Raw genomic sequence first — 12,176 nt, 5'->3', positions numbered from 1 at the left:
GAAGCATTATAGCAATGAAATAGAACCAGATGTCCCCAAACCTTTGCTGCCACAAGAAACCTACCCGCCTTGAGCTGCTATTTCCTGGCTGAATGATTCAAGTCTCTAGGGTTATCAGCCCAGTGAATTTCATAAGCATTTCATCCACTTGAAAAAAATTAAGAAACAAGATTATGCAAATAAACAGTCTCCTCAAAGCAGTTTAGGCCTTCTCTATCAAGCTCCTCATAATTCTTCCATAGTCCTCCCCTTATCCATTTAAAAAGCCATTCCAACATGTTTGGTATTTGCAAACTCAGCAGCAAAAGCACCCCACTTCTCTGGTACCAAAATCTGTTCTAGTTTGCTAATGCTGCAGAATGCAAAACACCAGAGATGGATAGGCTTTTTTAAAATGGGGGTTTATTTCACTACACAACTACAGTCTTAAGGCCACAAAGCGTCCATGGTAACACATCAGCAATCGGGTACCTTCACCAGAGGATGGTTAATGGCGTCCAGAAAACCTCTGCTAGCTAGGAAGGCAGCTGGCGTCTGCTCCAAAGCTCTGGCCTCAAAATGGCTTTCTCCCAGGACGTTCCTCTCTAGCAAGCTTGCTCCTCTTCAAAACATCACTCCCAGCTGCATTCCCTTCCTCTCTTTGAGTCAGCTCATTTATATAGCTCCACTGATCAAGGCCCACCCTGAATGGGCAGGGCCACGCCTCCATGGGAACAGCCCATCAGAATCACTACCCACAGCTGGGAGGGGCACATTCCAAGCAAATCTAACCAGCACCAAATGTCTGCCCCAACAAGAGTACAAAGATAATGGCATTTGGGGGACACAATACATTCAAACCGGCACAGAGACCATGTAAGAATTTTAGCTTCACCCTGAGTGAAATAGGAAACCATTTGGACGGTTTTGAGGAGAGAAATAATACAATATGACTTTGGTTTAAAAAGATCATTTTAGCTTCTGTGTTGAGTTTTGAATTGTAAGGAAGCAAAAGCAGAAACAAGGCAACCAGACAAGAGATAATGATGATTACTTTGACCAGGTGGTAGCAGTGGGTTAGTTTTAAAAGTGTTTTATTCTTTCCTTCTAAATGGCAACATTTAAAAAAAATTGTTATTTGCTTCACAGACCCCACAAGTATGCCCATGACCCTCTCCAGGGGCCTCTGTAATAATTAACCTGATAAAACCCAAGGCACATAATTTCTTAGGTGGAAGCATTATAGCAATGAAATAGAACCAGATGCCCCCAAACCTTTGCTGCCACAAGAAACCTACCCACCTTAAGTTGCTATTTCCTGGCTGAATGATTCAAGTCTCCAGGGTTATCAGCCCAAAGAATTTCATAAGCATTTCATCCACTTGAAAAAAATTAAGAAACAGGATTATGCAAATAAAAGGCTCCAGCTGTCAGGATTTCCAGATGGACCTATTGTTTGCAAATTCTTTTTCCTCTTTGCCCTTAGTTCCTATCTAAAATAATTCAAAAAAAATAATCATGTTTAAGAAATATTTAAATTACCTAATGAGATTTTTTTAAAGATATTTATTAAAACAATTTTTAAATGTTTGATTGATACCCCAGTGAAGACTTGTACTGGGTTGTCTACTGAAAGCCAAAATATCACTTGTTCTTTGAACTATCATTTTGGTCCTTTATTTTATTCCTCCCTTCCTTAATTATTTAATAAATTATTTGTGGAATTCCCTACTGAAGTCCTGGTTTAGGATGGGACTACAAAGAGAAACAGGACAATTTTCATCATTTACTGCTGACATGAAAAGATCTCTTTGCCTGTCTACTTGAGTCCCTTTCAGACAATTTTAATGATTTGTTGTAGAAACTCCAAGAACTTTCAAACTGCCTAAAGACAGCATCATGCATTTAACTGTAAAATAGAATTCTGTATTATACAATAGGTTGTTTCTAGGGTTAAGCTCTAAAGTGTGGAGGTAAAGGAAAGTTGTCATATATCAAAGTTACTTTTATAATTCCCTTTAAATTCCCTTGAAGTTTAGTACATATGGTTCTATGTCTTTAATCCTGTACAGTAATGCTTATGCATACTAAAATTTCAGAACCGAGAGCTAGAATAAAGGAAGAAACAAGGAGCAATTCTATAGGTAAATCTGGGCCTTCAACCATTCTGCTTTCAAGAGAAGTTTCAGGTACCTGGATTAGAACAGAGTATGGGTTAGAATTTTAAAGCTTTCCTAATTACAGTCAGGGTTTACTCCATTTTATTTTAATATTTAACCTCTTTAACATATGCTGATAGATTTGTTTTTTCTTATGAGGATTAAAGAAGGTGCAGGGATTAAGTTACAGGCCATTAAGTTAGCTCCAGAAATATACTTTCTTGCTTTGTAGCTCTGTTTAAATCATTTTACCTCTGTGTTAAGCCTTCTATAGAAGGGGTTTAGACTTCCAATCCAATATTTGTTATTCAACTCTCTGTGCCATTTCTTGTAAAGACAAACGTATTTTGTTTGAACTTCAATTAAATGGAATTTCTGGGGGAAATTGTAAGACAGTTTTCTATCCCTAATACTAATAAATGCTAAAAACAGTCATTGTATTTCAATTAGATAATTGTTGAGTGTCTACTAGGTGCCAGGCATGATTCTAGGATACAACAATGAATAACACATACATAGTCCCTTCAATCACAGACAATAAACAAATCAACAAATATGTTATAAATATCAGGTGGTGATGAGTGCTATGAAGACAAATAAAGCAGGATAAGCAAGGTGGACAGTGACAGGGAGGATGTAGGGCTATTTTATATAGGCTGCTATTGATATTTGAGCAGAAGTAGCGGGAGAGCCATGTGGCTATCTGGAAGGAAGAGCTTCCCAGACAGAGAAAACAGAAAGTACAGGTGCAGGGACCCAGAAGAAGAAATGCATGTATTTAATTTCCACTATGACTGGAGCAGAGTGAGTGAGGGGATGTTGTGAAGATAGAAGTAGTAGGAGGTGAAATCCTGAGGGCTTGGTTGGTCAACAAAAGAAGTTTGGGGTTTTATTCTCAATGAGGGAAGAAACCAGAGACCAGTTTTAAGCAATAAGTGACATGATACATCTTGAGTTTTAAAAGATTTTATCTGGTGGCTGTGTCAATAGTAGATTGTAGGGGGACATAGATGGGAAGGGAAGCTTTTGCTGTATTCCTGGAAAAAGATGATGGTGTTGGGGGAAGTAGTGAGAAATGGATAGATTCTGCATATATTTTAAAGAAAGAGTAGCCATCATGATGGCTTGGAATTGGAATCGAGTGCTGTTACTAGCCGCAGAAACTTTGTGTGAATTAGAAACAGGGATTTGAGTAGACGGATTCCTTCCAGATGCTAATAGCCTGATGGTATCTCTGTGAATTAGCAAAAGGTATCCCTTCCTCTTGGCAGATACATTCCCATACCAGGGGATGGTAAACAGAGAAGGGAAGGTGTGGGGGAAAGGCCCAGATCCCTTCTGCAGGGCTTCAGCCCTAGGCTTGAGGGAAGGTGGAAAGACAAAGGTGACTTCAAGGTTTGGGGCCTAAACAACTGGTGGAATAAAGTCTCCATTTACTGAGATGGAGAAGATGGCAAATGGAGCAAGTTCTGAGAAGGAAGTTAAGAATTCGGTTTAGGACCTATTAAGCTTGAGATATATATTAGACACTCAAGTGGAAATATCAATAGGCAGTTGAATATACAAGTCTAGACTTAAAGAAGAAGTTGGGACTTGGATATACATTAGACATTCATCAGCATATAAATTATTATACTTCATATTATAGATATTAACTGTATTTGTGTAATGTATAGCACAGTAACCATAAACATTTGCAAAAATAATGTACTGAGAAAGTTGTAAAAGAATACCTATCAGTGCTTCTAATTCCTAAGGTCCTTTTAAATCTAATTTTTGTTATTGTTTTTGTTAGTATATACTCGGGGAAAAAATAAAACCATTAAAAAAAAATAAGTTCACATACTCATTACTTTACTGCCCAGTTCTAGCGATAACCACCATTAACAATTTCTTTTTATACCCCTCTAAATTTTCCTATGAAAAAGAAGGGTGTATTTGTGTTTATATGTCTGTGTGTGTGTGTGTGTGTGTGTGTGTGTGTGTGTGTGTGTGTGTGGACATCTTTATTGCATAAATGAGGTCATGCTATATGTATTGTCTGTAACTTGAGTTTTTTTGTGTGTCACACTAATCTATACTCTCACCAACAGAGTATTAGAATGCTATTTCACAGTTTCCTGACCAATATTGGTTATGCCCAAAGGTTTTAATCATTGCTAATCTGGTAGTTGAAAAATGGCACTTAAAAATTTACGTTGTAATTTTCATATGTTTATTGGCTTTTGTATTTCTTTTTCTGTAAGCTGCCTTTTCATGGCTTTTGTACATTGTCCTAATTTTTAAAATGGTTTGTAAGAGCTCTTGGTATATTAGGAAAATCAGTCCTTTGCCTGTGCTAAACAACTTGTGGGCTTCTGAAACATTCATTTCCTGAAACTCTTTGCCTTATTTTCAAATAAAATGTGCCTTGGGCAACAGCTGCAAGTAGAAAAACAAAAAGTGCAAGTGATGTAAGAAGGAATTTTGGCTTTTGAAGACACAGGGACAGCTTCCTCTTGTTTTCTTCTCTATCTCCATCTTTACCTTTCCCCTACAGTCTCCTATGCTTACCCCTTTTCTCTCTTTTATTTTCAATGTCCTTTAACTTTGTAGTATACATTTTTCACCTTACATTTTCAATAAAAATTATCTTTCAGATTTTTAGTTTTTTTTTTTAGTAGTATGAAGTCTCAACTTTGGCATAGCATAGGACTTCATAACAGATTGGAACTCAGGTGCTGATACACGGTATCTATTTCCATAATTGTTTTCATGTTTTCATTATAGTCAAAGGAGGAAATAAAAGAACAAGGAGTAATCATCAACTCTGTTCAAGGTTATGCAAGGCCTGTGCAATTTTATCTTTGCATCTTCACAGCAACCCTGAGAGGCAGTTTTTATTGTTCTCATTTTACAGTTGAGGAAAAAAACTATAAGTGAAATGAAGAAACTCACCCAAGTTTACATGGTTAGAAATTAGCAAAGTTGTGTGCTGTAACTGAAGCATGTATACCTCTGTTGAATCCCAAATCCATAGTATTTCCAGTAATTTATTCCTTCATGCTTGTTAAAAGAAGTCTCCTGAAAAAAATTCTAATTATGTCAATGTGCTTAGGACTGGACCTAATAGATATAAGAATATGTTAATTCATTCAACAATTAGTCTGTGTTACATCGGGAGATATAAATATAAGAATACATTAATATATTTAGTGCCTTTGGGGCAAATGATTTGGCATATGAGAAAAAGCATAAAGAAATTCATCTGTAATTGAGCAGTTTGTGTATCATAGTCTTTCAGTCTAACTTTCCAGTTTGTGTTGTATTTCAGAAATTATCCCAAAGGACTAGAGTCGCTTTCTGATTTGCTCTTTGGAGGGGTCTCTAATCTGTGACCTTGGAGATTTGGACAGCCATGTGGATTGTTGGGGGATTTGAGGTTAGCAGCACTGGAGTTGTTGTTATCTTCTTTGCAGGCCTATAATGGGCACCATCAAGCCTTGGAAGTCCTTCTACAGTCACTGGTGGACCTGGACATCAGAGATGAAAAAGGCCGCACTGCTCTGGATCTGGCTGCCTTTAAGGGACACACAGAATGTGTGGAAGCACTTATCAATCAGGGCGCGTCCATCTTTGTGAAAGACAATGTAACCAAAAGAACCCCACTCCATGCCTCAGGTAGGTCTTACCAAGGTCTGGTTAACTTGGGTCTTGACTCTGGTTAGCCTAGTTTTGTGGCCCATTCATAAGTTTGAGTAAAAGGTTGGCAATGTCTTCTTTCATCCCAATTTTTGAAACCTCAGTTGTCTCTCAGTATCAGAGTGATTAAGCTCTTCCAAAATGCTTTTGGCCTGCTCTCCACTTGGAGGTGATTGGTGTTCTGTGGTCAGATGGGCTCTAGCTTTCATATAGTCACCTAACTCAAAAGAGAGCCAGAACCTTTGGCCAAAGGCTGCCACAAAACTTTCTGAACCAAGGGCAGTGCTTAGTGTAATTTTCAGAATAAGTTACATAAAACAAAACACATCAAAATTACATAGCATTTTAAAGCGTAAAACAGATGATATTTCAGGGCCGTTTCATAAAAGGAGCCATCAGATAGCAATCTAATCAACACATTATCTGCCAGCCTAAATGGTGTTTCTCAGCTTCTGCTTTGATTCTTGCTGCACTGTGTATAAAAAAAAGAGACTCTTAAAAAGTATGTATATATCTACCAAACAGTAAGTCATCTGCCTTTTCTGGAATTGGTCTCCAATACATGTGAAATAAAAGTGTGTCAAGACACTTCTACATATATACATAGATATAAAGGTAGCATGAAAGAATCTCTAGCTCAGCTTAGGCATAAATACCTTTGAACTCAAGAAATCCAAGGACATCTGCCTTTGATCAGGGCAAGAGATATTACCTTATAAGGAGAAATAACTGTCTTACACAGAGAAATGATGGGTGTGTTAAGGAAGCAAAGAAGTGAAGATATTTTTTCAAAATAATTTTCTATATAATTTTTGTTACTTAGGAAACATTTTATTGGAATGTTAGACCTTTTAGGAGAATTTCCATCTACATCCTGAGCTTCCAAACCACTGAAGAAAAAAAATATGGAGATTGAAAAACCTGGCTGTTGCCTAATTACTGAAAATGATTGTTGTTGGGAAAAACCTTAGCCATGCATGACGGCAGCAATGGCAGGTGTGGCTGAACTATGAATTCTTATTTCCCATCACATTGAGTCTTAGCATTTTGCTCCCTAGGCCTTCTTGGTGTTCTTGTAAAGTTCAAATTTTGATCTGCTTTCTTAAGATTAGTTGCCTAATATTGTGGCAAGCATCCTAGTCAGTTTTCAAGTGATTCTTCACAATTACAGAGGGCCTAATATGATTGTGGATAATCACCTGGTCAACAGGTAAACAATGAAGAACAATCCTTGTCACTCATTTGCCACCATGATATACGTTGCGATCCAACTGAGCCCCCTGGTGGTTAAGAAGATTCACTCCGTTTGGATTTCCCCTTAACATTCATTAAAAAGACGCAGGCCGTTATTTGATTCTGTTCTCCACAAAATGTCTGCTCAATAGAAGCTTTACCCTGTACTTTAAGGATTTGCTTAATGAAAATTTCTTTCAACTCCTTTGAGGGGCCAATTTTTGTTGTTGTTGTTTCAAATCCTGGGAGCACTATGGGGAGCAGAAACCAGAATGGATATTAGAGGTTTGGGCACACATAGTTGTCGTGACCGATGTGGTCTTTGAGCAGCATGAAAAACGGCTGTCACTCATAGCCAGGGGGAGCCTGAGCTAGCGTGAGACAAAGCTGTGCCTGGCAAAGCACAGCTAAAGATGTTAGCATCTTCTTGCAAGAAGACAACTGGGGGGAAAAATGTAGTGAATGGGAAGCTAAAGAGAATTTTAGTTCAGTAAGGGAGGACTTATTATTACCTGTGGGCTATTAGTTAAACTCAAAAAGCTACTGTACCAAAAAAAAAAAAGCTACTGTGGAAGTTAGTTTGCTCTCTGACACATAGGACAATTGCAATGAACTTAGGTGATTTTTTTTTTTCTTTTCCTGATTAGCCAAAAATCAAGCATCCTTGGAACTATTATGGTTATGAATATTTAAAGAATACCAAATTGATACAGAAAGAGGAACCAGCCAAAATACGCTGTTTCTCCATATTCATGAAACCATGACCTGTAGTATTTAGCTGTCAGCTCTCTGCTAATCACTTCCTTTTACACATACATTAAAATCCTTGTATATTTTGTCAGTGGCAATAGATTTCATGTACTTTTTAAAACAAAAACTAAAACAACAGCAACAACACATTACCTGTACTCCAATGCACAGAATTTCCTCCTGAGGCATATAAATGGAACGTTTGTGAGAATGAGCTGAATGCAGTGATCTACACAATGTAGGTATTATTCCTGTAGTGAATTTGAGTGTTGTCCATGAATGTGAGCTAATTCTAACATGTATTGTCCCTGAAAAATCTGTTCTTGTTGAATTAGCATTCTCTCATGAATGGCATGTAATAAAAAAGGACTGTAAAACGCAGCTCTTAGAAGGGTCTTTATCAGCGTAACAACTGCCTCTTTTCCCTTCTCTCTCCACATCCTTAATGAGGTAAATGCAATGCATTTTATGGTGTCCTCACTGTTCAGAGAGGAGAGAGGTCACGTTTGGAATTTTAAAGATATTTGTTCTCATCTTACTCCCTGACCATGTCTATTGTTAGGCTTTGGGTCCCTTTCAACAAGCTGGAGGAAAGTACCCCTTACATCAGGGGGTTATCCTCTTGAGGTTTGCTTCCTAGTCCCCATGGCTCCAGCACCTCCTAAAAGAAGCTACTTGCCAGGTGCACATATGGGGGAGAGGGGGGCTGTTGGGGGGTGGGGAATGAAGCCAAGATGAGGACACAGCCTGTCCTAAGGCTCATCCATTTATTCTTACCTCAGCAGGTCAAGGCCAACACAGCCCTGAGACAGCATTTCCTGCCTGCTGAAGGGCTCCACTCGGTCAGCCGGGTGAGGAGAGGCAGGCGGAGGGCAGGAGGGCCACTAGGAAGGGGCTCTGAGGGTGCACGACTAAGAGCTGGGCAGGGGAGGGGACAAGAGGGTGGGCGGTAGCAGGAGCGCCGCCCTCAGGGTGCTTGGTGGGTGGAACACCAGAACAGAGGTGTCCCTCAAGCTCAGGGGGCCCACTTGGTGTCTCCTGAGAGTCCCAGTAGATCAATGAGCAAGAAACAATGGATAGTATACACCTTTCTGGCTTGAGATTTTGTTTTAAGGCCATCACTAATCAATCAGAACTATTGCTCCAATGTCTTAGCTCAGTGTGTTAGGTGACCCAGAGGAGAAGGCAGGACCTGTTTTCTTCTCCCTTCCCTTCTTTCCTTCTACCCTCCCACATTGCCAGTTTTTAACCCACCCCACCCCCCAACATACACACACTCTTCCTTCTCCTCCCTCTCCTGTTTAAAAAGGGCTGGAAGCAGGGGGAATACAGGAAGATTATATAGAATTTGGTGACTCTCTTAGAGGAACAAAAATGGTTAACTAAAAAGTGGGGAGAGATTATCAATGTCATACAAGGAGATAAGAAAGGACATCAAGAACTAGTTTCACATAGAATTACCATATGACCCAGCAATCCCATTTCTAGGTATATACCCAAAAAATTGAAAACAGGAATTCAAACAGCTACTTGTACACCAATGTCCATAGCAGCATTATTCACAATAGACAAAAAGTGGAAACAGCCAAGTGTCTATCAGCCGGTGAATGGCTAAACAAAATGTGGCATATACATACACATACAAACATGGCATATTATTCAGCCATAGAAAGGACTGAAGTTCTGATACATGCTGACCATGTATTCTGATACATGACAACATGGATGAACCTTGAAAACATTATGCTAAGTGAAATAAGTCAGACATGAAAGGACAAATATAGTTTGACTCCACCAAAATGGAATACCTAGAATCAACAAATTAATAGAGACAGAAAGTAGATTAGAGGTTACCAGGGGCCGGAGGAAGGGGAAATGGGACTTATTGCTTAATCGGCACAGAGTTTCTATTTGGGTTGATGAAAAAGTTTTAATAATGGATGGTAGTGATGGTAACAGAATACTATGAATGTAATTAATCTCTCTGAATTGTACACTTAAAAATGGTTAAAATGGAAAATTTTGTTTTATGTATGTATGTTACAACAATAAAATTAAAAAAAAAAAAAAAAAAAAAAAGAACCAGTTTAAGAAAAACCCCTCAATGAAGAAACCAGCTAAGGAAGTTAAGGACCAGAGTGCCCTGAAAGGAGGAAAGGGGAAGATGGGTTAGTAAGATAAACATACGAGCATGCTGCGCCCAGAAGCTATCATGAACTGGAAACCTAGGAATATGTCAGCAACAATTGAAAACCACCTGTTTATAGCCAAATAAATTTCACAGTGGAGGGATGTGTATAGTGTTGGTCTGTTAAAAGAATGTCCATTATTTTCTTTTTCAGTTATTAATGGTCACACACTGTGTTTGCGACTATTGCTAGAAATTGCAGACAACCCAGAGGTGGTTGATGTGAAAGATGCCAAAGGACAGTAAGTGTTCTCACACTTGGCCTTGGGTTGACATTTCAGTAACAGGAAGTGATTAGTTAATTTATTAAACTGCTGGGAGGGCTGACTGCTGAATTCTAGGTTGGAGTTATGCATTTGGGTGAAATTCATGGGTGAGGGGCCTGGAATAATTAGGTGGTTATGTGCTAGAATGTGTATCGAAGAAAAGCATGTCGGGTGTAGGTGTGTGCGTGTACGTGTATGTACCTGTGTGTGTGCATGTATGTGCCTGGGTGTGCACACACATATCTAGATTAAAAAGAGCCACCCCTTTGTGTCTGTGGCTGGTTATCATGGACTGTGTTTATATTTCCCCTTTGTTCCCTCATTCTACACAGTTTTACCCCCCTCTGAAGCTGTTACTTTGCCATTTTTTAAAATTGATAATGGCAGTAGAAGAGACCTCAAAAGGTTATCTTCATCATAAAAATCCTTCATATTTTATCCTTGCTTGAATTTGTTTTTTCAAAGTATTTTCCATCTGTTAGCCTATTCCCCACTCTATATTCTCTTACAAATGGGAAATACAGAGCAGAAAAGCACTCATGACTCACCCTGAGTGTATGAATTAGCGTTGGCATCAGAACCAGACCCTACCCCCTGGATCCCAACACTCCATCTGTCTTCTAGACTTTCCAGACTTTTTGTATAAAGCCGTGAGGCTCCATTCCGATGGGATTTTGAGCAGAATCCTGTCCAAAATAGAAAACTAGGGAAGTAGGAGGTTGCTCTCATAGAAGCAAGGGGATCTCTCTCTCTCTCTCTCTCTCTCTCTCTCTCTCTCACACACACACACACACACACACTCCCTACCCAATTGATACTTGAGTGCTACATAGTTCTGAAAATGATGGGATTAAACCTGAACATTTTGAGAAGAAACTTGCCCTCTGCCACCCCCACCCCCCGAAAATACTAAGCAAATTGTCATGGGTAAAAGAGGGAGGGAGGGAAGAGAGGAGAGAGGGAGGGAGAGAGACAGAGAGGCAGCGAGAGAGATGTCCTCCCACTGGAAGTGATGAATATTGGTTTTATCTCCTTTTTAAAAGCCCAATTTATCTCTCTCCCTAGAACCCCACTGATGCTTGCAGTAGCATACGGACACATTGATGCTGTCTCATTGTTACTTGAAAAGGAAGCAAATGTAGATGCCGTTGACATCATGGGATGCACAGCTTTACACAGAGGGGTAGGTACATCTTCCTCCGCTTTAGTCTAGCAATTTTGCAGTGAGCTTGTTTCCTGGTTTTTATCCCATGTGAATTTTTAGTGAAAGGATTGTTTCCTAAGATGACCACTTAAGCTCAGTCAATAAAAAAGAAATTAAAAAATCTTTTGAAAGGTAAAATACTAGCACTACTTTTAGGTCCTGCTCTTGAGATTTCATGTTAGATTGTGATAATAGATACATGACTAGCTACTGTTAGTGTTGGTTCTGCCTTCTGATTACAAATTCCATTTGCATCATAGAAAATTTGCAAAATATTTTTTAAAAGTAAAGGGAAGAAAATCACAATCACCTGTTATCCTACCTCCTAAAGATAGCCACTTTTGTTTATATATCTAATCTTATTCTGTATGCAGATTTGTTTTAAAAATTTTTTTTTAAAAGAGAATATGGAAATCACTATTTTGGAACCCACTTTTTTCTCTTAGTTAAGTTAAGGTTCTTTCTCCACGTCACTATATGTGTTTCAGCACCATCATTTTTAAAGCTCCATTGTGTGCACATGCTGCAATTTATTTCCCAGTTTTGAATAGTCATGCTATTTCTCATTGTTCTTTATTAGAGATAATGCTGAAATATATATCATTGTGGGCAATTCTTTGCACACATATGTTGAATAATTCTTTTTTAAAGCATGTCAAATAAACTAAATGAAACAAAAGCAGAAATCTTGAATTACTGTTTTGGATTGGTGCTGA

At 38.7% G+C, this 12,176-nt stretch overlaps 1 protein-coding gene across 4 annotated transcripts in view; it reads left to right on the top strand.

Moving 5' to 3' along the window:
• Positions 1–12,176, top strand: part of ANKRD44 (ankyrin repeat domain 44) — a 351,473-nt gene that overhangs the window by 320,082 nt on the left and 19,215 nt on the right. For all 4 annotated transcript variants that reach the window (XM_037848889.1, XM_037848890.1, XM_037848888.1 and 1 more), the window contains exons 18-20: positions 5,597–5,798; positions 10,145–10,232; positions 11,322–11,439. In XM_037848889.1, the coding sequence (XP_037704817.1) occupies positions 5,597–5,798; positions 10,145–10,232; positions 11,322–11,439 (408 nt within the window). The remainder of the gene's footprint in view (positions 1–5,596; positions 5,799–10,144; positions 10,233–11,321; positions 11,440–12,176) is intronic.

Source organism: Choloepus didactylus, chromosome 9, assembly GCF_015220235.1.
Source record: "Choloepus didactylus isolate mChoDid1 chromosome 9, mChoDid1.pri, whole genome shotgun sequence".
NCBI classification, from domain to species: domain Eukaryota; kingdom Metazoa; phylum Chordata; class Mammalia; order Pilosa; family Megalonychidae; genus Choloepus; species Choloepus didactylus.
Note: the sequence above shows the minus strand (reverse complement) of the source record. Positions and strands in the feature narration are given on the sequence as shown.